The sequence below is a fragment of the Miscanthus floridulus genome, chromosome 14 (genome assembly GCF_019320115.1).
Source record: "Miscanthus floridulus cultivar M001 chromosome 14, ASM1932011v1, whole genome shotgun sequence".
NCBI lineage: Eukaryota > Viridiplantae > Streptophyta > Magnoliopsida > Poales > Poaceae > Miscanthus > Miscanthus floridulus.
This window is the reverse complement of record NC_089593.1, coordinates 69,256,103-69,283,086: the sequence shown is the minus strand read 5'-3', so window position 1 is coordinate 69,283,086 and position 26,984 is coordinate 69,256,103. Positions and strand designations below refer to the sequence as shown.

Genomic DNA, 26,984 nt, shown 5'->3' with positions numbered 1-26,984 from the left:
AGCAAAAGCCAAAGCTTAAAGAAATAGCTTCATTCCCAGAATCGATTCTTAGAATCAGGGCAAACTCTACCATTAAATTAAAATATTAAATTTGAAAATAATCACAGCCACCATCTTATTATTACCTGAAATAATTGCCAAACAACCGCAGCTTTCAAGAAGCGGTTCTTATAAAATAAAGCTACAAGGATCTATATATGACTACGGTTTCCCTTTTCTTTTAAAGACCACTAATGATAAGCTTTTCTCAAGCTCCAGCTAGGCCCCTTAAACTTACAATCCAGCTGCTAAATTTGCAGATCAGGGCCTTGTTTAGATTGCAAGTTTTTGTAACCCAAATTTTTCTAACCAGCAGGGGTTAGAAAGTTTTCATCCCAACTCAGAATTCCAACTCTTTGCATTGCAATAAATAAGCTTGGTCAAAGATAAAACTGCCCCTATTTATTCAAAGATTTGCATGTCCCATGCATGGTACTGCATCCTTTACATTTGCTACTGCATCCTATACGTTGCATGCATATGACACACACACAAAATAGTTTGCAAGCACTAACAGACCCACAGATTATTACAGTCCACAAGCAACATTATTACAACTTCTCAGCAAATAAAGCTAAAATACAAGTCCTCCACAAGCAACATTATTACAAGTTCTCAGCAATTACAAATGAAATACAAGTCCTCACAACCTATTGTACAGGTGCTCCGCAATATAATCACGAAACGCATTCATCTGTGCACGATCTTCGGTGTCAGGGGCATCAACAGTTTCAGGCTGATCAAACGAGGCCTCTGGCGGCACATAGGAAACATTTTCATCTACCAGCCCAAAGTCAACATCGTTGAGGCCACTCAATCTAATTAAGTTATGCAAAGCCATACAAGCAACTATAATCTTTGTTTGCGTTCTAGCAGGATAGCAAGGGATTTGCAACAATATGCGCCATTTCATTTTCAAAACTCCAAATGCCCTTTCAATGACATTTCTAAGAGATGAATGGGCATAATTGAATATCTCTTTTTTACCTCGTGGTTCTGCGATGTTTTGGAAGTCTTGAATATGGTACATGGTTCCCTTGTACGGAGCCAGGTATCCTGGACGGTTTGCGTACTCGGAGTCCACGACATAGAACTTTCCTACAGCAGCACGTACCTGTAAGTGTTAAATACTTCAATTAGAAATGTCAAATGTACTAACAGTTAGGTGGCTACCTTCGGGTGGGTGAGGAAAGTCATCCTTCCATGTAGTCATGGCATCATCGAACACTCTCATGTCATGAGCAGAGCCAGGCCATCCCGCAAGGACAAATGTAAAAATCATATCAAAGTCGCAAGCAGCCATGACATTCTGTGTTGTCAGGCCCTTGCGACACAAGTGCTATACAAACTTATCAGCAGGCACTACACAAGGCATGTGACTGCCATCTATAGCTCCTATGTAGTCTTCGAATTCAGGATAGAACCGATGGTTCATCACCCTTCGATGCCTTGTTCTAAATTCTAGGTCCCTAGGTTTAATGATATCGTCCACATACTTGATCACACACTTGAGCACTCTATAGAACATCGAGTGGACGGTGCCTAGTGATCTCTCAAATTTGTCCTCGGCTTGCCTAACTGACTGTGGAGCACCTAGAATCCAGAGGAACATCCCTAAAGCCTCAATAGAGGTGGACTTCTTTGTGTCTCTCAGGCCATACTAAGTTTTTAACAGATTATGCAAACTATAGAACATATCTGGGGTCATTCTAAACATGTTGTAGCAGGATGTTTCATTGCATAGCTTCTGTTCTACCCATTCCAACCCACTCATCTTTGGCACCCTATAGTCTGCCCTATTGTAGTACTTGTCAAGGTGCATGGCATACTCAGAATACATACCATATATCAATGCAATTTCGTCATCATCATCTTCTGTCAATATGGCAAAAAAATCCTCCTCCCACTGCTACTTCCTATCATCATCATCATCATCCAGCGCTGCACCAAGTTGTTGAGGTTCCTGGTACAAATGAAGTGTTGTCAGTACATATTCCAATAACCAAACATAATGATGCACCCTAACCTTAGCACATGTAACAAACTCTCACATTCACACAGCACACATCCATTGTACCACATCACTTAAACATTCATCAACCGAGCAACAACACAATAAAGTTCACAACAACAAATGGTTCATGCCATAGGTTAACACACACAAACACACACACAGGTTCATGCATTGATTAGAGGGTCTAGTTGCCGACCCTAGCGAGGTGGTCAAGGAGGACTTTTCTTCCTTCTTCATCTGCGTCCTCAAAGGTGTCCATGTCAGATTCAGAACGGGCTAATTTGAGGACTCCAACCCACAAGTGACGATTTCCCATAGTTGCCACCAAATCTTTGGCCATCTATATCACTTGCTTCCTCCTGGCTTTCTTTGCTGCCTCCTTGTCATCCTCTTTTTTCTGCCTATCGGCCTAGATTTGGGATTGTCGTGTAGCCTTGTCCTCCATCATGAGGTTCAACTGCCTCATGTTGCTCTGCATTTGACGAAGTGCTGGGCTCTTGGACTTCTTGCTAGGACTGGTACCAGTGCTGTGAGTGCTCATGCTGCTGAAGCTCCGCTTGCTGCCACTGCTCTGTGGAGTGCTATGTGGAGTGCCGTTGTCGCCATCTTCGTCTTCGTCACTGCTAATGTACTGTGGGCCATTGCATCTGCCAGGAACATATGCGCTCTCCCCTGTCACTGCTACGCCTTGGAACATCTTGTCCATTTCTGGGAGGTACTCAGGAAGCCCATCCTTCATCTTCTGGCACTCCTTGTCCTGGAATGTAGCAAAGAGGTTATCAGAAAGCGTACGAAGATAACTTAGGAGTTGTGGAAATGTAAGAATAAGGTGTACCTCGCTGTTCTCCTCCCACCATTCATCGGTAGCATCGACAAAACCATCAGCAGAATGGCCCAATCCTGTGCTCTTGTGCTGCAGCTTCTGTATGGCTGACCATTCCCTCTTCAGTTCTCGGACCTTACTGCCAAAGGTTACGTTGTCATGAACCAACTTTGTCGCTTTGAAGTACTCCTCTGTGATATTTTTCCAACCCCACTTGCTCATCTGACCCCTATTGTAGTAGCCGAGGTCAATCTGCTCACAGTACAGCTTATAGAAGACCTTAGTGTGCAAAGGACTCCACTTTGTCCTATCAAGCCGGCTCTGAAATAATGCATAACCTAATTGCCTTAATAACCAGAGGCAACCATATGGGAACTGATACTGAAATTATCATGATAAGCAGAACATACATATGCATTCAAAGTTGTATTACTAAGTATGTTGTAACATTTTGTAATATGCAGTGCATGTGATAAGTACAAAAACTAGTCATGACAATTTGACAATCGTGTTCTGGGAATCGATCTGTACCGGGACTTGAGGAGGAGGCAAGTCGTCGTCGGCAGTCGGTTCCTAGCGGCGGCGTGGAGCACCGCGGCCCCTAGAGCCGCTAGCGCCGCCAGATGCGGAGCCACGTTGACGAGGAGGGATGGCACCGGCACCACCGCTGCCAGAGGCCCTGCGAGGCGGTCGAAGGCCCAGTGAACCCCTGCCGCTGAGTGAAGGCACGCGCACAGCAGGGGGGCAAAACTGCCGCTGCCGCCGTCTTGACCCCGGACTGCAGGATTCCCTGGTAGGTGTGCATGTCCGCCCAGGACTGCCTGTCGTTGAGGTCGAGCGAATCCAGCCTCAGCTGGCTAGGGGTCGGGTTGCTCGAAGACGGGAAGCCAGGAGACGGCGCGCCGGCGGAGGTGTGCGCACCGGAGGCGGAGAACGACGGCGGCTGGGACAGGAAGTCCCTGGTGTGGCCGCCTTCGCCGAAGCCGGAGTTCAAGGTGGTGTCGCCGTAGCCGGAGTTCAAGCCGTCAACGCCGTAGCCGGAGTTGAATCCGCCGCCTAAGCCAGACGCGTAGCCGTCGTCGTTGAACTGGTGGCCGTCGTTGCCGTCCCCGTTGAACCCCTCCATAGCGCACGACGGGTAGAAGGACGCCGGATCTCGCTGAGGATGGGGTGGATCTCGCTCAGGCCGGCGTGGATCTGGCGTAGGAGAGGGCGACGGCGGCGGTGCTATATGGCGTCTGCTGCGGCTAGGGTTTCGAAGGCGAGAGGAGGTGGTGCTGGTGAAAGGATAAGGGAGAGGGAGATGGTGTGTATTGTGGTGAAGGACGGCAGATCTGGATGAACGGCGGGGGAGGAGACAACGGCGGCGGCGGAGGGAGACAGCGGCGGCGCGGGGAGACTGAGCTGGGGGAGAGCTGGGGGAGACAGCGGCCGAATGGATAGGGTTGGGGGGTGAGCGGCGCGGGGTTCAGGGGTATAGGGCGTCCAGTGTGCGCCCCGAGGCTGGGCCGAAAAATTTTCCACCCTAACGTAAAATTTTTTCACCCAACCCATTTAGATTCTAAATTCAATATGTTACAAAAACTTGCAATTTGGGCCTCATCTAAACAAGGCCCAGCAGAGGCCTTGTTGTACTTATAATTAAAAGGCTACACTACGTACTAGCAACTTGCAGGATGCGGTACGCCCGGCGAGGACGGTGCTGTTAGGATTCTGTGGTTAGGGCATCTGGGCATGCATGCAGTAGCTGTATCACCGGTACGGCCGTGTCGGAGGCCGAGGTGGCTGCACCCAGCAGGTGGCCCCGTTTAGATTTTTTTTTTTTTTGGATTTTGGCTACTGTAGCGCTTTCGTTTGTATTTGGCAATTAGTGTCTAATTATGGACTAATTAGGTTCAAAAGTTTCGTCTCGCGATTTCTCACCCAACTGTGCAATTAGTTTTTTTTCCGTCTACATTTAGTACTCCGTGCATGTACCGCAAAATTTAATGTGATGGGTACTGCGCAAAATTTTTTTGGAATCTAAACAGGCCAAGTGAGGTCATGCATGCACGTCTGACGGCTGTGAACTGAGGGCTCGAGATCACTGACGACGACGATGGCTCACATCGATCAGGACTCAGGAGCCTTACCAGCGGGATTGCAGGACTGGAGTCTCTGGAGAGAGTGTGCTGCATGGAGCAGTGTGGAGTGAAATGCAAGTCTGATCCATGCATGCTGTCGCGTTGCGCGTGATGGATTCATCGACCGGTCCGGTTTGACAGCAAGATTAACGCCAAGTGGCGCAGAAGGGTTTGCTGTTTACTGCATACTTCTACCTATAATAAGTACTAGTGGCAGCAGCGGCGGATCTAGGAAATATTTTAGGGAAGACTGAACAACACTGCTACTCGATCTTAAGTCTTAGCCCCCCTATACTATAGAACTTTGTCTAAAAATTCATAGGGGCTCTACAGTAATTTGCACTGATTCGGTTTGGATAGAGGGGCTTGAGCCACCCCCGCCCCACCGCTGGATCCGCCCCTGGGCAGCAGTATTATTTAGGAGTACATTTCACTCGATCGCGTTTCTCCCCATGCATTTGCATGGTGCATTGATTGGTAATATGTACTCCTACGATATATACATCCATCAGCACATGCACGCATAATAAGCCCACCCGGAAAAGGCGGATTCGTTCTTGCCTTTTTTCCCCGCGAGAAAAAGCATCACTGAAGCTGACGACTGATGAGTTTAGGAGTAGTGTACTGTCTGCCCATCCTTTTTTTTTTGAGCAAATACTATCTGTCCATCTGATCAATGCCTTATTTTTTAAAGCGATCTCTGTCTGATTCGATCCCAGACCGCATGAAACAATGAAGCCCAGCCCATCTAGTTACACTTCTAGAAAAAGGCCGTGCATTCAACAGTTTATCGTTTTACAACTTGCCGGTGATAGAACCTGTCCACCGGATTTAAGTCCTGACTTAGCACGGGTGGTCGTATTTTTCTGAATTTATTCTAGGATTCAACGGCGCTATGCTTTCAGTGTTAGGCGATATTCCGTCGATAGCGAGACGCCTGTGGCGACTTTATAAATCTCGAGATCTACCGGCTCAGTCCTTCGGAGGTGCTCATAGGTGTAGGGTTTTGTGTACGTGTGTTCATAGGGTGAGTGTGCATGCGTGTTATGGACGTTTATGTTATACTGTTGAAAGCATTTAAGCCTCTAGTTGGGTTTCGGTGATTAATGACAATACGTGATTACTATGACTAACGTGTGTTTTGCAGAGGCAATTAAGTGAGGTCACGGTAATGGAGATCAATTGAGCTATCATGGTGGTCATGCCCCTACGATAGAAATCGTTTCGGTTTTCAAAGGATGGACAACAAGGTTAAGGATGGACTAGTTCTATGTGTCGTTTGGTGTTGAGGAGACACTTAGAGTAGTTTAGGACTTTGTTTTTCCTTTGGCCGTACTATTAAGGAGGTATGGACGGGTAGCTTGACCTAGATGAGTCTAGTGAGTTAGGTGTGGTGCACACTTGCTAAATCTAGCACTAGGTAGCTCCTAAAAAGCCATTAGATCCATTGGAGCAAACTTCATTCACGTATGATCGAGAGTTAGAAATGAATGGAGGGTCAAATGCTGACCGGACGCTGGTTCCGGAATGACCGGACGCTGGCGTAGAGTCTGGTCAGTTCATTTGATCAAGGTGAAATCGTCTGGTGCGACTAGACGCTGAGAGGTGAAGTGACCGGACGCTGGGTCCCAGCGTCCGATCGACTCCAGTAAGGTTCCAGAGAGAGAAAATCGTGATCGGACGCATCCGATCAGTGCTGACCGGACGCTGTCCAGCATCCGGTCACAACTTAAACACTGGAGTTTGGGGAGAATTGACCGGAGCGTCCGATCAACATGACTGGAGCGGCCGGTCACCCCGCAGAGGCACATAACGGTTCGTTTTTCAATCAAGGTTATAAATACTTCCTCCATTTGTGTGAGGGGTACTTTTGCTCATTCCAACAGCTGAGAAACACCTTTGAGAGTGCCAAGAAGAGCAATGTCCTAGTGAGGTGGTTGAGATTTGAGAATTCCAAAGAGAGCCCTCATTAGTGAAAGCAAGAGTAGCAAAGTGTGCATCCACCCTTCCCATTAGGCTTGTCGTGGTCAAGTGAGAGTTTGTGCTTGTTACTCTTGGTGATCGCCATCACCTAGACGGTTTGTTGCTGATTGGGAGCTTGGTGATCATCCGGCGGAGCTTGTGGATGACCCAACTCAAGTTGTGAGCGGTTGTGGGTGATTCACCGTGACGGAGTGTCAAAGAATCAACCCGTAGAGAGCACTTGTTCCTTGCTTGGATCAAGGGGGGCTACACCCTTGCGCGGGTGCTCCAACGAGGACTAGTGGGGAGTGGCGACTCTCCGATACCTCGGCAAAACATCGCCGCGTTCCTCCTTCTTTCTTTACTTTGAGCAATTCAATTCTTATTATTTACATTCAAAGAATTGCCATGCTAGAGTAGAATTAGAACATAGGGTGCTAAACTTTTGTACGGTAGATCAATAGGAACATTTTCTAGACACAAGGGGTTAATTGGGCTAACCGTAGGACTTAATTATTGCCAAAAAATTTAGAATTAGCTCAATTCACCCCCTCCTCTTGGGCATCTTGATCCTTTCAATTGGTATCAGAGCCTCGTGCTTACGTATTTAGACTTAATCGCCTAGAGAAAGATGTCTCACGGGGATGAACTTCCTCCTATCTTTGAGGGGGATGATTTTCCTTATTGGAAATCCGCATAGAGGCGTATCTAGAAGCTCTAGATGTTGGAATACTTAGAGCCGCCTCATAAGGTTTCCCAAAACCTTGGGATGCCACTAAGCCTGGGCAAAATACCCGATACCCATTACCCGTACCCGAATTACCCGAACCCGGACCCGAATTACCCGAACCCGAGGTACCCGATCCCAAATTTGGATAGCGATTTTAATTACCCGAAATTAGTTTGGGTAATTCGGGTAATATCCCCCGGTACCCAAACTACCCGAACTACCCAAAGATTTGTTTTGTCTTTGTATTCATCATGTGTTGTTAGCTGAACCATTTAACTTATCACTTTATTAGAATATAATTCTCTCTATTTGAATGAGTGAGAGTAATATATTATTCTCTACAAATTGCTATTGAAATTCTATACAAATTGCTGCTGAAATTATGTATAGATCGCTACTGAAATTTAGTGTAGTTTGTTGTTTTCTGTAAATTTGGGTATATCGGGTAATACCCGAACCCGAACCCGAATTATCGGGTACCCGAATTTGCGGGTAATGTTTTTTCGGGGGTAATATCGGGTAGTAATTTTTATTACCCGAATTTTAAATTACCCGAATTACCCGACCCGAAAAAATCGGGTAACCCGAACGCCTAGACTTAGATGCCACACACCTACAAGGCGATGAGGTAAATTATGAGAAATGGAATATAAAGGCTCGAAACACCATCTTTAGAGGCCTTTGCAAAGATGTGTTTAACCGGGTGGGGGACCACAAGGACGCCCATGCACTATGGTCGGACGTTTGTGTGCTCCATGAGGGAACAAAGAGTGAATGTGAGGAACACTATCATCTTGTCATAAAAAAGCTGAACTCTTTTGAGATGCTTCTTAAAGAATGTGCTAATGAGATGTACTCACGTTTGAATGTTCTTATAGAGGAAGTCAATGGGCTTGGACTCACTCAAATGCAACCATCCGATGTTGTAAGAAAAATCTTAAATGTCCTCCCCATTGATAAATATGGGCATATTGTGACCGTGCTTCATCATGGTGATCTTTCCACCGCTACACCAACACAAATCTTAGAAAAGATCAATGCTCATGAGATGTACATGCACATCACACCACAAGATGGCTCATCCTCTACTAAGAAGAAAGAAAAATACTTAGCTTTCAAAGCTAGCCAAGAGAAGGGCAAAGCAAGGCTTGAGTATGAGAGCTCAAGTGATGATGAAATTGATGATGCAAGTCTTGCTTTCATGGTGAGAAGAACCGCCAAGATGCTAAAGAAGCTCAACAAGAGTGGTATCAAGTTTGATGGCAAGAAGCAGAAGTTCTTCACTAGCTCTAGATGGAAGCCAATCTCTGAGATGGATTGCTACAATTGTGGAGAACTTGGTCATCTAGCACACTAATGCACCAAGCCCAAGAAAGACAAGTTCAAGAACAAGTACAAGGGCAAGAAAGATGACTCAAGCAATGAAGAAGAAGATGAGAAGAAGAAAAACAAGCCATACAAGAAGTGAGATGGCAAGAATAAGGACTTCCATAAGAAGAAGAAAAGTGGAAAGGCATACATCGTTGGTGATTGGCTCACGGACATTGATTCATCTAGTGGCTCATCCGATGATGATAGTGATAACGAGAAGGTGGCCGCCATTATTATTGACTCTTCATCATCTTCACCGCCACCACCGCCATCATCCTCTACACACCTATGCCTTATGGCCAAGGGTGATCGCAAGGTATCAAATGATGATAGTAGTGGTGATGAACATGCTAGCAATAATGATAGCGATAGTGATGATGATGAATATGAATCACCTTCTTATGATGATCTTATTAAATTGCTAAATCAATACACTAAGATCATTAAAAAGAGTAGAGCTAAGAATGAAAAAACTAGAAGCTAAGAATAATTCTCTTTTAGCTAAATGTGATGTAGCCGAAAAGGCTAGTATTGAGCTTAGAGAGGCAAATGATGCTATATCATCCAAACTCAAGGAGCTCAAATCTTCAAAGAAAGAGATTAAAGAAAAATATGATAAACTTGAGAGGATACACAATAAGCTCATCACTAGCCATAATATACTAAAAGAAGAATATACTACTCTTAAGATTAATCATGATAATCTTGTCATTGCTCAAGAATATTTATCCAATGAGCCACAGATGCTACTAACAATGTTGTTAAGATTGATATAGCCACATCATGTGATGATTTGATCATTGAGAGCATTGAGCAAAGTTCTAGTAGCAAGGGCAAGCAAGTGGTTGAGACCAAAGATTATGATGAGTTTGTCAAGCTCAAGATTGACAATGAAAAGCTAAAGAAAGATCTTGAAGAGCTCAAATCCACCAACACCATAGTGCTAGAAACTCTTGATCATGATGGCGATTTGATTCTTGAGAATGAGAAGTTAAAAGAAGAGAACAAGAAGCTCAAATTGGAGAAAGAGCATCTCAAGATTTGATTGAGCAAGTTCACAAGAGGCAAGTATCTTCAAAATGAGCTACTAATAAACACCGTCATAAAGATGGATAGAAGTGGCATTAGGTACTTGGCAAACCAAGAGAAGAAGGCTCAAGCTCAACAATAACACAAGTCAAAGCCAAAGCCAAAGAGATGTTTTGAGTGTGGACAAGAAGGCCACTTTGCTCATGAGTGCCAAACTCCACCACCACAACCCTTGCCTAAGCATACTAGACCTTTTGCCTTCAATGCTCATTACATGCTTAGAAAGGATTCTAGCAGGAAGATGAAAGTCATGTTCTTAGGACCTCCCAACAAGAATAGACCTAAGAAAATTTGGGTAGCAAAGTCACTTGTTGAGAAGGTGAAGGACCCTCAACAAGTTTGGGTTCCTAAAGCTTGATCTCTTGTATGTAGGTGAACTACAAGACCGATAGAAGTCATTGGGTTATTGATAGTGGTTGCACACAACATATGACCGATGATCCTCGTATGTTCACCTCACTAGATGAAGAAGTAGATAGACAAGAAAGAATCACATTTGGAGATAATTCAAAGGGCAAGGTTAAAGGATTGGACAAAGTGTCAATATCAAATGATCATTCTATCTCAAATGTGCTATATGTTGCTTCATTGAGCTTCAACTTGCTATCCATTGGACAATTGTGTGATCTTGGCTTCCAATGCTTGTTTACCAAGAAGGAAGTTATTGTATCCAAGAAGGATGATGATCAAGTGATATTTAAAGGATTTAGATACAATAACCTATATCTAGTGAACTTCACCTCCGAAGATGCTAATTTGAAGACTTACCTATTCACCAAAACAATACTTGGATGGCTATGGCATAGAAGACTTGCTCATGTTGGGATAAGCTCACTCAAGAAGCTAATGAAGAATGATTTGGTAAGAGGGTTGAAGGATGTGAAGTTTGAGAAGGACAAGCTTTGTAGTGCATGTCAAGCTGGCAAGCAAGTTACAAATACTCATCCAACAAAAGCTTTTATGTCAACCACAAGAGTGCTAGAACTCCTTCACATGGATTTATTTGAACCAACAACATGCAAGAGTTTAGGAGGAAATCTTTATTGTCTTGTGATTGTTCATGACTATTCAAGATACACATGGGTATTCTTCCTTCATGATAAATCCGAAGTTGCATCTTGCTTCAAGAAGTTTGCCAAGAAAACATAAAATGAATTTGAAGTGAAGCTCAAGAAGATTAGAAGTGACAACGGTAAAGAATTTGACAACACAAACATAGAAGCCTATTGTGATGAAGTCGGGATCAAGCATGAGGTCTCCGCAACATATACTCCTCAACAAAATGGTGAAGTTGAGAGAAAGAACCAGACATTGATCACTCTTACAAGAACAATGCTTGATGAGTACAACACTCCCGAAGCTCTTTGGACAGAAGCTATCAACACCGCATGCTATGCATCCAACCGCCTATTCCTTCAAAAGTTTCTTGGCAAGACACCTTATGAGTTGCTCAATGGGAAGAAGCCAGATATCTCCTTCTTTAGGGTGTTTGGTTGCAAATGCTACATCTACAAGAAGTGGCAACACCTATGGAAGTTCTAAAGACATTGTGATATTGGTTTTTTTGTTGGTTACTCTTCAAAGTCCAAAGCATATAGAGTATTTAATCATGCCACCGGCTTGGTTGAAGAAACATATGATATGGAATTTGATGAATCTAATGGCTCCCAAGGAGCATATGAGAATCTTGATGATGTAGGTGATGAACCATTGAGGGAGGCCACGAAGAATATTCCGGTTGGAGACATCAAGCCTAATGGATTTTGGAGAGACCTTTGCACCGGTTGCAAAACTAGAAGCCATCTGTATCCTCCTTGCATATGCATCACATCATGAAATGAAACTATATCAAATGGATGTGAAAAATGCTTTTTTAAATGGCTTTATTAATGAACTAGTCTATGTTGATAAACCTCCTGGGTTTGAAGACCCTAGATATCCTAATCATGTTTATAGGTTGTCCAATGCGTTATATGGGCTTAAGCAAGCCCCAAGAGCTTGGTATGAGTGCCTTTGGGACTTCCTCATTAAGAAGGGCTTCACCATTAGGAAGGTCGACACCACACTATTCACCAAGAAGCTTGATGGACATATCTTCATTTGTCAGGTGTATGTTGATGATATCATTTTTGGATCATCAAATGAATATTCTTGCAAAGAGTTTGGTGAATTGATGTCGAAGGAGTTCGAGATGTCAATGATTGGAGAACTTACATTCTTTCTTGGTTTTCAAGTCAAACAAATGAGAGAAGGGATTTTCATCTCTCAAGAGAAATATACAAATGATCTTCTCAAGAGATTCAAGAATGAATATAAGCTAATCAAGACACCAATGCCAACTAATGGACATCTCGACCTAGATGAGGGAGGTAACACGGTTGATCAAACTCTCTACCGCTCTATGATTGGTAGCTTGTTATATTTAACCACATCTAGGCCCGACATCATGTTTAGTATGTGTATGTGTGCTAGATTTCAAGCTAATCCTAAGAAAACTCATTTGATTGCCGTTAAAAGAATCCTTAGGTATCTTAAGCACACACCAAGCATTGGCCTTTGCTATCCCAAAGGAGCTATTTTTTAGTTAGTTCGCTATTCTAGTTCGAATTATGCTGGTTGCAAAGTTGATAGAAAAAGCACATCCGGAGGGTGCCATTTGCTTGGTAGATCACTTGTGTCTTGGTCCTCCAAGAAACAAAATAGTGTGGCTTTGTCCACCGCTGAAGTTGAATATATTGCCGCGGGTGCTTGTTGTGCACAAATACTTTATATGAAACAAACTTTGCTAGACTATAGTGTAGTTCTAGAAAAAGTACCTCTTTTGTATGACAATGAAAGTGTGATAAAACTTGCAAATAATCCGGTTCAACACTCTCGCACCAAGCACACAGATATCTGCCATCACTTTCTTAGAAATCATGTTGCAAAGAATGATATTTCATTAGAAGGTGTAAGGACCAAGGATCAATTGGTGGATATCTTCACTAAACCGCTAGATGAGGCAACTTTTTGTCGATTGCGGAATGAGCTCAATGTGCTTGATTTTAGTAACTTCACTAAAAATTGAGCTTGTGTTGTCCCTTGCATTGCATTGTAATATACAACATGTTTACTTTATGGTAATACACTTAGGGTTGTCTAACATGGTTAAGATAACTGTCGTAAAGCGTGTGAAGAAGCTTAACCTTGGATCAAACTTGATAATCAACTAGATTTACTTTTAAGTATTGCATTGCATATGCATGGATGTTGCTTTGTCGTTTATCTTCAATTGCCCTCTTATTGCCTATTTTCTTAAAAAAGAATTATAGCCTAAGGCAAAATATTTTGAAAAAAATTGAGGGTTTGAGAGAGGTCACTCACATCAGTCCCAATTGAAGTTTATTTGGACCTTATTAAAGTTGGGACTTGATTGGGCACAGGCAGCACGAAGGTCTTTGAAGATTTGCTGGAAAAAGAGTCACCGGACGCTGCACCGGACTCTGAAGTTCAACGTCCGATCAGTTCATAGGAGGTGAACCTGCTACAATGGAGTGATCGGACTCTACTATTCAGCGTCTGGTCAGATGGCATTCCTGTGTCTGGTCGATCGAAGACGAAGGAGACAGGTTGCACTGGACTCTGGCTGTGTCCAGTCAGGGTTCACTGGACGCGTTCGTTCGTGATTCCAGGGGTTTTGGACCTATCTGGAATCAACTGGACGCTGGGTGGCAGCATTCGGTCGCTGCCACCGGAGCATCCGGTCAGTAGAACTCATGTGGGATTCCAACTCTTATCTGTTTCCTTTTCTATTCCGTCGGGGCCACCATATAACGCCGCGTCGTGACCTAATCTGCATCCACTCGCGTCGTCACCGTCGTTCCCAAACCAAGCCACCACGCTGCATTGCTCCACGCCGCCGCATCTCACGCCACCGTGCCGAAGCTGCTCCGCCCGCGCATGCCTCTGCTCCGCACGCCCGTGCCTTCATGCTACTGTGTAGCCGCCCTAGCACCGCCGCACCTCTACCGTCGAGTGCTCTTGTGCTCTAGCGCTGCCCGTAGCACTCGCCAACGCCGTCGCTGAGTGCTCCCGTGCCCTAGCACCACCGCCATCATGCTCCATGTCGGAGACCCTACTACCATCCTTGCGCTCGTGCCCTCATTGCATTGCTCAGCCACCGAACTTCACCGCAACCCTAACCCTAGGATTCTCGGTGGTTCTCTGTGTGTCGTTCCTCTGCTTTTTGGATCACCGGTTCATCAGGTGGCAAGCTCTCGTTTCCAATTTTGTATCTATTGCTTGCTTTCTTAGGGTTTCATATCTCTAGATATATTGTATTTATTTGTATATCCTATCTATTCTATCGTGCAGCGAGTCGGTGCCGTTGTGGTCCCTTTGGCAGTTGTCAGTTAACTCGGGGCCAAGCTCGCGAGTACGGATCAAGGCCAAGCCTTGGAAGTGATAGTTGGCAGTTGATTCTTGTCTGGGCAGTTGTTCTTTTCAGCTTCATCAGATGGCTCATGTAAAGAATGTCGAAGGAGGTCCCGGAGATGAGGATCCGAGGCCCCCGCCTTGCCAGCCTATAGATGCAAAAGGCATGGCGACAAAGAAGCTAGCGACGAAGAAGCTAGCGGTGAAGAAGCACAAGTACCCTAATATAGATACAGCGAGAGCAGCCGTAGTTGTAGAGGCCGCAGAGCGCGTAGAGAGAGAAGGTACTCGAAGTGGTATTGTTATTGCAGATCAGCTTTCTCCATCTATGAGGGCTGCACTTGTGTAGGTTGAGCGCCGTCATGGTGGTTCAGCTGGGACTATCATGGTTGGAGGACGACGTGTTGCTATTGATGAGAGTCAGTCTCATGGGGAGTCATAGCAGCAGCCATAGTCAACAGGGCAGACTCAGGAGGGAGAGCAGGCCGAGGAGACAGGGTAGGCACCTCAGCCACAGCTTCACCACTCTAGTCGTACTCATGCTCTAGTCACACTAAGGTCAGAGGCACAGCGGAGGGGTTCTCGTTCATAGCCTAGACTACAGGGTCCGCCTCCAATGACTCACTTGGATTTGAGGGCTGCCACGGCCAAGCAGGTGTAGCAGCTCAGATTTGTAGACTTTGAGCAGTGGTTCCCACCGAGGAGAGATGACCAAGCTTCAGAGGGCTTCTACACACCACTATAGGAAGATTTTTATAATGCATATCTTAACAGTGAGACTGTATTCAGATCTCAAAGGGTGTGCAACATTGAGTCCATTGTAGCAGCAGCTAGAGAGCATATTTGCCCTTACCTATCTTACCTGCGAGGGCTGACAAATTTACTTGGATGGATAGGCTTATATGTTCCATCTTAGGTCCATCAGTTCTATGCAATACTCTAGATTGACCCGCAGCATAGATTTATACACTTTGCATTCAGAGGCAGAGATTACAGGCTAACGAGCTCTAGGGTCAGAGAGATACTCAGGCTTTAGGAGCAGCACGTCCAGCTACATGAGGTTTGCTATGGACAGAGAGCTCCTCCCAGGCGCACTTATGGTGGTATGGTGCCTCCTACAGATTTGGTCCGCCATTGCTTTATAGAGCCTTTTGGCGAGGGGTCGAGTAGGACACCCAGTGATCTCACTCCTACTACTAGAGTGCTTGATGCTATTATAAGGAGGACACTGCTTCCGAGGATGGGGTATCGCGAGGGCTTGACTCGCATACAACTATGACTACTGAACTCTCTGATGTAGCACACTGTATTTGACATTTGGGATCTTCTTCTATCAGAGATGGAGGATACTATTGTAGAGGGGTTTAGGGGTCACAGGCAGCTACCATATGCTCACTGGATTACATTCTTAATCCACAGGGTAGTTACTGTGAGGCTACCTGAGATGTTGACAGAGTATAGTGGTGCTACTATAGAGTTCCATGCATACAACATGACTCAGATGATCCACCATAGTGCATTGAGGACACCTAGCTAGCCACGCTGTTGTCTAGAGGTGCCAGAGACTATAGTCTAGCAGGATGAGACTATCAGGGGCATTGCAGCTATAGAGGAGGAGCAATTAGATGCTCAGCGGGAGGGGATGGTCGAGAGCGACCCCAGCGACAACTCAGATGAGGACTACCATGATATCCCTCAGATGCCTCCACGAAGACATGACCATAAGGCCGGTAGCTCTAGTTTAGTTCCACCTGCACCGCAGACAGACCCTGCTCTACTTGCCATACTTGAGTGGATGAGGCAGGATCAGACTCGCTAGGTTAAGGAGACCGCTGCTACATTTGTACAGTTTCAGACTCGGCAGGATAAGTTCCAGCGATAGCAGCAGGTGATCCAGCAGCAGCAGTAGGCTATATAGCAGTAGTAGGCCATGCATCAGCAGCAGCTTCTCATGTAGCAGCAGCTAATTGGGTTTATGCAGTATGTTGTGATAGCTATTGGGGCTCCACCGCCATAGCCTTCACCCCAGCTTGGTCAGCCTACCACCACTTCTATGACTCCAGCTTTATAGCCCAGTGGGCTTCAGAGTTAGGGACCACCAGCACCACAGTTTCCTTCACCTATAGAGCAGGTGTCCTAGTGGTTTGCTTCGCTAGTGCTAGTCCCGTAGTTCACTCCTCTTCATACGGGCTTTACTCCACCTCAGAGTTCATCAGTGGTCACCCCAGTTTCTAGGAGCCTTGGTGCTTCATTTAATGAGTTGATAGGGCAACCTACACCGCAAGAGCTACATGTCCTAGGTCCTTCCACAGCTGCACCTATTACCAAGACTACAGAGACGCTCCCTTCGTCAATTGCATCATTAGAGTAGGCAGCGTCAGTTATAGATCTGACCCAGACCGCTTCAGCATCGCTTCCAGCTATAGAGGGTCAGACTACTCAGAGCTCAGGATTAGATGATGATGGCATACAGTTCCAGCTCGCTCCTCGCACCTCAGCGCCCGACTCATCCGCTGCAGCCCCACCGACCGACCCTTAGATTTTGGTGTTTGACGCCAAAGGGGGAGAGGGATCGTGTGTGTTTGACTTAGGGGAGCGACTTATATAGGGGGGCTTAGTTTATCTATTATATCTAATTTTTATGTGTGATACACTATTATGCATTCGTGTGTTTACTTTTATACATCAAACTATATTTATGTGATAGTGATATCTACGTGATCATGATATTTGACATGTGTGCTCTCTACTTTGAATCTTTTATATGTCATATCACTTGTGTTATGCTCATTTGCTTTGCTTCCATGTTTTACTCCGATGCAAATGAGCTTTATTACTTGTACTCAATGCTTAATTCATATCTTTGGAGTATATTATGTTGGCTTGGGTCATATAAGCTTGCCTAACTCTTTTGTTCCTACTGACAAAAGCTTATTTGATCCAAGCATGTTAAAAACCACATCTCTTTCACATACTCGAGGTGGTATTGTCATCAATCACCAAAAAGGGGGAGATTGAAAGCATCTATGCCCCTAGTTGGGTTTCGGTGATTAATGACAATATATGATTACTGTGACTAACGTGTGTTTTGCAGAGGCAATTAAGTTAGGTCACGGTAATGGAGATCAATTGGGCTATCATGGTGGTCATGCCCCTATGATGGAAATCGTTTCGGTTTTCAAAGGATGGACGATAAGGTTAAGGATGGACTAGTTCTAAGTGTCGTTTGGTGTTGAGGAGACACTTAGAGTAGTTTAGGACTTTATTTTTCCTTTGGCCGTACTATTAAGGGGGTATGGACGGGTAGCTTGACCTAGGTTAGTCTAGTGAGTTAGGTGTGGTACACACTTGCTAAATCTAGAACTAGGTAGCTCCTAAAAAGGTATTAGATCCATTGGAGCAAACTTCATTCACGTATTATCGAGAGTTGAAAGTGAATGGAGGGTCAAACGCTGACCGGACGCTGGTTCCGGAGTGACCGGACGGCGCAGAGTCCGGTTAGTTCATTTGATCAAGGTGAAATCGTCTGATGCGATCAGACGCTGAGAGGTGAAGTGACCGGACGCTGGGTCCCAGCGTCCGGTCGACTCTACTAAGGTTCTAGAGAGGGAAAATCGTGACCGGACGTGTTCGGTCAGTGCTAACCAGACGCTGACCGGACGTTGTCCAGCGTCCGGTCACAACTTAAACACTGGAGTTTGGGGAGAACTGACCGGAGCGTCCGGTCAACATGACCGGAGCATCCGGTCAACATGATCGGAGTGGCGACTCTCCGATACCTCGGCAAAATATCGTCGCGTTCCTCCTTCTCTCTTTACTTTGAGCAATTCAATTCTTGTCATTTACATTTATAAAATTGCTATGCTATAGTAGGATTGAAACATAGGGTGCTAAACTTTTGTGCGGTAGATCAATAGAAACATTTTCTAGGCACAAGGAGTTAATTAGGCTAACCATAGGACTTAATTATTGTCAAGAAATTTAGAATTAGCTCAATTCACCCCCCTTGGGTATCTTGATCCTTTCAACTGTGTAATCCTCATCAATAAAAAAATCATCGTTTTCCTTAAAAACCGTGCGTTGATCAAGGCTCATGACAAGAATAAAATCAAACATTATTATCATGCCATGACTATTTTTAACGTGTTAAAAAGTCAATAATAAAATATAAATTATAACGTACTGTTTTGTTATTTGTTTTCTTGACATGATAAATTTATTAAAGCAACCACTTACAAAAATAAGCATAATTTATAAGTTTGACATAAAAATATAGAGATGTAATCAACACACAGCAAGCCGGAAGTATCTGAAATGAAGCAAGGCCTTGCAGATCCTCTTAGCTTTAACACCAGGGCCCAAACGATTCTAAGAAACCCCAAAGACGTGCCAGTCAATTTGACCTGCAATTGACAAGAAAAAACAAGTTTCATCAGTAACACAAGGTAGAACATGCCGGTGTTGCTCTAGACAGTTCCAAGTGTATAGCTCAGAGAGCCAATGAATAAATGGCCATCGACTAAACAGTCGATATCTGATGATTATTAAATAAGGTCTTTCGATAAAGGATAAAATTGGTTTATTGCATGTAAATTGATACAAACAAAACTCTAAATTATAGTGTGTTTTATGATTGAGATTAAACCAAGACAAAAACAAGTACAACACACCTAAATATGAATCACAGCCAAGAGTTTCATTGTACCAGTCTTATTTCTAGTTAAATAACCGATTTTAAGAACATGAGAATCATAGCTTATGGCCCTGTTCAGTCGTCTTATAATCCATACTTTTCAGCTTGTTTTTTCAGCCAGAGCAGTGTTTTTCTCTCACAACAAATCATCCAGCCGTACTTTTAGCCATGGCTTATCAGCGAAGCCAACGAGGCCTATATCATTTAGCCGTTAAACACAAATAAACTTATAAGCCATTAACCCTGATCTTTTATGACTAACGGCGAGGGTCGACCAGATCGATGTAGCTATGCTAATCATAACAAACTTTGAGATAAAAGCTTACAAAACCATCTACGTTCAAAAGCCGCATGATACAACCATTTGAACATAACAAATTCATAAGCAAACCGAATCTTAATCTATCACGTCCATCAGTGAGGGTCGATCAGATCGATGCAGCCATGACGTCCATGATAAACCTTGAAACGAGCATTTTACAAATCCATCTATACTCAAAGATCGCGTAATACGAACTATGTATATGGAAGCACATAGAAATTGGCTAAAACAGCCGATTCTCGCATGGGAAACAAACGAACACATAACCTATCAATAGTTCCATTCATTAACTATCAAGATTCGATTTACGATTGCTTCAGTGAGGGTCAACTGGATCGATACAGCTATGACGGTGACCATAAATCAAGGCTCAATAATCATTAAATCTCTCTATAAACAACTCATATTTCGAATCAGCCCATGCACGATCAAGATTGAAATAGAACGGCCAATAAAACGTAATCCATCGTCAAACAATGAATTAAAAGGGTATGAGGCCGATTTAAATCAAATCTCAATCGAGCAAGTTGATATTGTTGAAACTAATATCAATAAGAACATCAATAATATCGGTAACTTAATGAATCTATCCGAAAAGTGCCACCTTTAGATAGAGTCGATAACTTGATCTTATTCTAATTCGAGCAGTGGAGGTCGAACTTAACCGATGCAGCCGTACTGAACTAGATAATGATCGATAACTAACTTTTGCTACGACTCATAAGAGATCAATCAGCTGATGCAGCCTTATAAGTAATAACAAAAGTTGTGACAGTACTTACAGGCAAACCGGAGGTCAATCAGCTAATGCAGCCCTGTTTGTTGAAGAGCTCGTCGAAATCTATAGTACTCCTACTCTAAGGGTTTTGCATTGAGCCGAAATAGGTTGTATTGATTATGTCGTGTCCTTTTACAGTATCTAGGGTTCAATATTTATACCCGGAACCTAATATGAGTTCTATTCGAATACGAACTCATTACAAAATTATGAAATAACAGAAACTTCCTAATTTATCGATAACTTCGAGTCCAACCTTTCCTTTCTGTTAACTCCAACACGTCTCCCTTGATGCCGTCTCGATCATACTTTGCTGACGTCATCCAAAGCTTAGCTGATCCAACCATCTGATATCGACTCCTTCCGAAATCGATTGCAAATAATTACCTTCAGAAGATTTCACATTCCCACATATCCTCTTTCCAAATTCTGGTGCAAACAATAAGATTTCGTAACTTTTAGACAAGTTAAATACTACAACAGAAAGCATAAATAAACTTATATATAAACTATTTTAGCTTTTTAGGGCGTGAAACTTTTAATGTGTCGTACTAACATGCATAACTATTTATAACTTTTAGGTTGTACAGGAAAACTAAAAATAATTTTGGTTAGGATTTATTAAAGACAAAAACTGTATTGAAAGGTTCTAAGGATAACATATTGCTAATTATTTAGAAAACACCTGACCACAAATACATGATTTTCTACATCTACTGTGCATTTTCATTTTTAGTAAAGGTAATCCTAACAAAATTCGTTCCATTATTTTTGGACCACATACTGGTTTTACATATTCAAGAAAAAAAGAATAAAGTCTAATAAATGCTCTTTTGCGCAAGGGATATTAACTATTAAGTGACAAAAACACCAACAAATAGTTGGCTGTTATTAACTACTACATGGTACCCCATGCGTTGCTGCGAAAATTTTAGCACATGATCAATACTCCTTCTGTCCCAATTTATTTGTCGTTTTCGGTGTCCGTGTCATAAGTTTGACTCGATTTATAGAAAATACGTGCAACATTTGTATCTCTAAATAATTTTTTTAAAACTAGATTCAAAGATCTTTCCAATGATCTGCCGGGCCCGAACAAAGGTGCTCCTTTACCTTCCCCCCTCCACCCTCTCCAACTCCAGCGGGGAACGGCGGCGGCTGGCCGGATCTGGCGTGCCGGTGGCCGGCACTCCTACCTTGGCGTTGGGAAGGGGCTAGGGCAGCCTACTCCGATTGCCAGGCCAAGTGACTGCTAGGGCAGCGACGGTCGTCACCCCCCCTCCACCCTTCTCTGGCGGGGTGCGGCGTTGGCTGGCCGGATCCGCGCCCCTGGGGCCAGATCTAGTGCATCGGTTGCCGACCCTCCTCCCTCGGTCATGGAGTGAGGCCAAGTAGGCCTGCACCGGCTGCCGGGCCGAGTGGCTGCCAGGGCGGCGGCGGCACCATCCTCTTCATCTCTGGCGGTCAGATTCGCCCCCCTAGGTCCTGATCTAGCGAGTCAGGGGCCGGATTCCCTCGGTGGTGAACTGCGACAGGGTCGGCCTAACCTATGGCGTTGGCCGGTGGCTGTTGGACAAATCTAGGCCCCCTCGACTACATCTGCCGTCTAGAGATGTCCAAGACCCTCGGTGGCGGGCGGCGGCGAACCTACCGGGCAGTGGCCGGACTCCTCTTCAGCAGTTGCTCTTGGCCAGGCCGGCCTACTACCCTTTGGTGGCAACTGGGGCCGACGAAGGACAGGGGTGAAAACCCCGCCAGGCTTCGTGCCTTGGGCCGACGAAGGTGGCGCGCCAGCGTCATCACCTTCTTAGAGACGTCGTCATACTGCTCAGTTCGTCGTTGGAGGTTGCGGGGGCAGATTTGGGGATGAAAGTTCCTTTTGGGTGATCCTCACAATAAAGTTGGCGTGGACGTCATCATCTTCTTGAAGGCTTCGTTGATGCACTCCGCTTGTTCCCACCGCGCCATTCATTGGGTCCGAGCCGCTCCTTGCTTGTGCTGTGCCTACCCGTGCTTTCGCTTTCGCTTCGCTTTCGCTTCGTCCTCCGCGGGTGTTGGTGTTGCCGCAGTCGCTTCGTTGAATCATTTCTGTCGCCATCCTGTTCCTCTCACTGGAGCCGTTCCTAGCTGTGCTTTTCCAGCCTGTGCTTTAGCTTCCTCTTCACGTTGGTCTATCCACCTTGGATGTTGGTGTTGCTACAGTCATCTCAACAAATGCTTTGCCGTCGTTGGTCATCTTCTTCGCAGCGGCTATCTGGCCGCTTGCGGATAGTGACGGATCAGGATCCTAGGGATTCCTTAATGGGCGGAGTGCTCGGTAGAATCCTAGTCCAGACCGGAATCAACTTGAAGACACGAGACAAGGAGGCGTAATCTTCAAGTATTCAAGAATAGGATTAGTTAGAAATAAAAGAAAAGTGTTCCTTGTAATTGAGTTTGGACTCCTCAATTGTAACCGACTAGGACTAGACTTGATCGCCCTATCCTCTGTTCTATATAAAGAGAGACAGACGGTACCCCTTGTACAATCAACTCAAAGCATATAATACACAAAAGGTGACCCGCCGACCGGACGTAAAGGCCATTACTCGATTTCGAGGGCCCGAACCAGTATAAATCGTTGTCGTCTGTGTAATCCGTCGAGAACAGCTTACGCCGAAGTTCACCAAATACTTCTTCGGGTAATCACGTGGCAGGTTGCCGGTCATCCAACACGACAAGTGGCATGCCAGGTAGGGGCTTTCGGCGATCTAGCGATCGACGACGTCAACATGAATTTCCCGGCAGGATCAGTATTCACCAAGGTGGATCAACTCACCGAGAAGTTTTTAGATTTTTCAATCTCAGAGCTAATTCGGACTTCAAAACCAAACAAGTTCGAGTTGTACTCGGACTCTGTCTTGGCCTACCCTTACCGACTACCACTCGGATTGAAGAACTCTGCCTCTGTCTTTCAAGAGTTGTACTTGGACACGGCTCCCTATCTCCAACAAGTTCCGTTGGGTGGACCTCTTCACGGATTGGTATTTACATCTACTCCAGAAGGTAGCATTGTACATTGGCCTCTTCAGGATACCTTGGCTACTTCCCGAGTAGTCAGCATGTTGTCCTAGTTACCGTTTCAGCAAGGATCTCCGTTACCAATCATTCAAGAGCAGGGTTCAACTGAGATACTGGACACTTCAGAAAGCGCAGGATCTCCGTTACCAATCATTCAGGAGCTACTCCACTTCCGGCTAAGTTCAAACCATCCGATTACTCTAAATATGATGGGAAAACCTAACCATGGGAATGGCTTCGTGTCTACTCTATGGCTTGTGAGTTAGCAGGAGGGAACAACGATACCAAAGCTCTCTTTTTCCCAATAGCACTGGAACCTATTCCGCTCCGTTGGTTCAGCAAACTTCGCAAAGGTTCAGTTGACACCTGGGAGAATTTAAAGGCGTTATTTGTTAAGAATTTTGTAGGAGTTCTTACTCGACCGACTACTAAGACAGAATTCAGAAATTGCAAACAAAAACAGGGAGAATCTTTACGAGAATTTTATCGTCGCTTCTCCGAGATGAGAGCTACTGTTTCTGATGTTTCAGATTCTGATGTCATCGAATTTTTCTCTGAGGGGATTCGAGAACGTTGGCAATTTCAAGACTTCTGTAGAAATTTTCCAAGAAACATTGAGGATTTCCAGATCCCTGTTCAGAATCTGATCAACTCTAAAGAACGTACCAAGACTAGATTCCTCAACAAGCAAGATAACAGGGATAATCAGCAGAGTACTCAAGGTGGGCAACAACATCGTCAAAATAACCAACAAAGGTGTCCTCTAAGGCAGCAGACTGGTCAGAAGCGTGGACCTGACAGTACTGTCACCTCAATGCAACCTCCCAATAAGGGAGGCAAACCTCAAACCTTTGAGGATATGTTGCAGATGCCTTGTCCGTTCCATCCCAAAGGCAAGCACACGACGGCACAGTGTTTTCAGCTCAAAAAGCACGGTCTTGCAACAAGAGCTGAGAGAGCTCAAGAGAAGCAGAATGAAAATGATAAAACTAACAAAGATCAAGAAGATCAAGGAGGTGATGGTTAGTTCCAGCATCCCAAGGGTACTATTGCAGTGATATTTAGGGGTATGGCGACTACTTCATCTTCCAAAACTCAGCAGAAGCTTACTCTCCGCCAGATTATGTCTGCAGAACCAGCCACTCCTAAGTATCTCCCCTTGTCCGAGTACCCTATTCAGTTCACTAGGGATGATAATGGACCAGTTATTCCAATGCTGGTCACTACCCACTCCTCTAAATATTATTTTTGCTAGTACCGTATAGAAGATGGGTCTGGATTTCACGGGCCTACTTACAAAGACTCATATTCCATTCTATGGCATAGTACCCGAAAAAGCAGCAATGCCACTTGGCCAGATCACCCTCCCCGTCACATTTGGGACCACCGCCAACTACAGAACAGAATTCATCAAGTTCGAAGTAGCAAACTTTTATTCATCTTACCATGCTATCTTTGGTTGTCCTGATTTAGCTAAATTTATGGATGTTCCTCATTATCTATATCTGTTGTTCAAAATGCCGGGTCCTAAAGGTATCCTATCCTTCCGAGGTGATCTCAAGCATTCTTACGACTGTGATATTGAGGCAGTACATGCAGCCAAGGCGCAGCTTGACCTAGAAGTTCAGGAAATTGGCAGCATGACTCAGAAGATGAAGCAAGATGATCTAGAGAGCCCTGCCAAGAAAACACTTTCCTTATCAACAACTCTAGATGCGTCTACCAAAAAGATCGTTCTGGATGAAGCTGATACCTCCAAGACGGCTGTTATAGGCAGCCAACTCTCTTCTGAATAGGAACTCGTGCTCACCAAATTCCTTAGGGACAACAAGGACATCTTCGCATGGAAACCGGCCGATGTGCCAGGTGTCCCAAGGGATTTGGCTGAGCACAAACTTGAGTTAAATGTGGGTTCTAAGCCAGTGAAGCAACGTCTCCGACGCTTTACACTAGGTAAAAAAGAAGCCATCAAGAAAGAAATCGCCAAGCTGTTGGCAGTAGGTTTATCAATGAAATTCTTCATCCAGAGTGGTTAGCCAACCCGATCTTGGTCAGGAAGAAGAACTTGGGTGAATGGCGAATGTGTATGGATTATACATATCCCAACAAACATTGCCCAAAAGACCCTTTTGGGCTCCCATGCATTGATTAGATCGTGGATTCTACCGCTGGATCAGCTTTACTCTGTTTCTTAGACTGCTACTCAGGGTATCATCAGATTGCTCTAAAGGAAGAAGATCAACCTCACACTGCCTTCATCACTCTTTTTGGGGCTTACTGTTATACAACAATGGCCTTTGGATTGAAGAACGCAGGGGCTACATACCAGCGGGCTATTCAAGCTTGTTTACATCAGCAGATTGGCCACAATGTTGAGGCTTATGTTGATGATGTCGTCGTTAAAACTAAAGAACCCTCCAACTTGATCATTGATCTAGAGCAAACATTCAAGAACCTGCGGGCATTTTGATGGAGGTTAAATCCGACTAAATGTGTCTTCGGAGTACCATCAGGATAGTTACTCGGTTTCCTCATCAGCAATCGCGGGATAGAAGCATCTTGGAAACAGATCAAAGCAATCATGAATATGGGTCCGCTTCAGAAGCCGAAAGATGTTCAGAAGCTTATAGGGTGTATGGCTGCCCTTAATAGATTCATATCTAGGCTTGGAGAACAAGGGCTTCTCATTTTCAAGCTGCTCAAGGCATCAGGCAAGTTTGACTGGACAGAGGAGGCCAATAAATTTTTTGAGAGCCTAAAGGCATATCTCACTAGCCCTCCTATATTGTCTCCTCCCATCAAAGATGAGCCTCTGTTACTCTACATTGCCGTGACTACTCACGTAGTCAGTACAGCCATGGTGGTTGAAAAGTCCATTGACGGACACATCTATAAAGTACAGTACCCAGTATATTATATCAGCAAAGTACTCCCAGAATCTAAAATCCGTTTTCCTCAAGTCCACAAGCTACTTTATGCATTGTCTCTCCTGCTCTTCCTTCTGCTCCCCCTTTCTCCTCGTCACACTGCTCTTGAGTAAGCATCACTTCTAGATCCTTTTCTAACTCGTTATTGAACTGCTCCTGAGTAAGCTGGTCCTCTAGTGCTTGCTCCTCATAGGTTGGCTGCTCATCATGCTCGGGGCATCGGGCTGCACTGTCTGGTGTCCGCGACATTATTTCGCGCTTTGTTCTAATAGATGCAAGAAAGTGTGCTTTAGGTACGCGAGAAGGTATAAGAAATCAAAAAGGTCTATAAACCAAAGTAGTTCTATAAAACAACAATATATCAAAAAAACGAGAAGTAACTGTAGTAGAGGCCTCAGAAACATGTCAATCATCATTTGATCATGAACTTGGAGCATCAAGGCATCATAACAGAGAAGAGAGGAGAAGGTAATGTAGGGGCGGCTGCTAATGATGTCAAGTTGCTCACAAGTTCTTGATCATCGGCCCATATTCCATATAATGTATGGACTTAGACAATTTCATCATCGGCAAAACAAAGGAGAGAAGAGGAGAGGGGAGATTTGACAAAAAAAAGCAACAGCTGCTTAACAAACATAGA

The 26,984-nt window shown here is 44.6% G+C and overlaps 3 protein-coding genes across 3 annotated transcripts; 2 read left to right on the top strand and 1 right to left on the bottom strand.

Moving 5' to 3' along the window:
* Positions 1-682: 682 nt before the first annotated feature.
* LOC136503668 (uncharacterized) lies at positions 683-1,236 on the bottom strand. The gene is made up of 2 exons (XM_066498670.1): positions 1,213-1,236; positions 683-1,153 (listed from the first exon to the last, which is right to left on the bottom strand). Exons 1-2 carry the CDS (start codon positions 1,234-1,236, stop codon positions 683-685), a joined length of 495 nt encoding a protein of 164 aa, XP_066354767.1.
* Positions 1,237-23,667: 22,431 nt separating this feature from the next.
* On the top strand, positions 23,668-24,444 carry LOC136503667 (uncharacterized). Its single transcript, XM_066498669.1, has one exon. It carries the CDS (start codon positions 23,668-23,670, stop codon positions 24,442-24,444), a length of 777 nt encoding a protein of 258 aa, XP_066354766.1.
* A 316-nt stretch (positions 24,445-24,760) lies between these two features.
* On the top strand, positions 24,761-25,213 carry LOC136503666 (uncharacterized). Its single transcript, XM_066498668.1, has one exon. The coding sequence runs from the start codon at positions 24,761-24,763 to the stop codon at positions 25,211-25,213; it is 453 nt and encodes a 150-aa protein (XP_066354765.1).
* Positions 25,214-26,984: the final 1,771 nt, after the last annotated feature.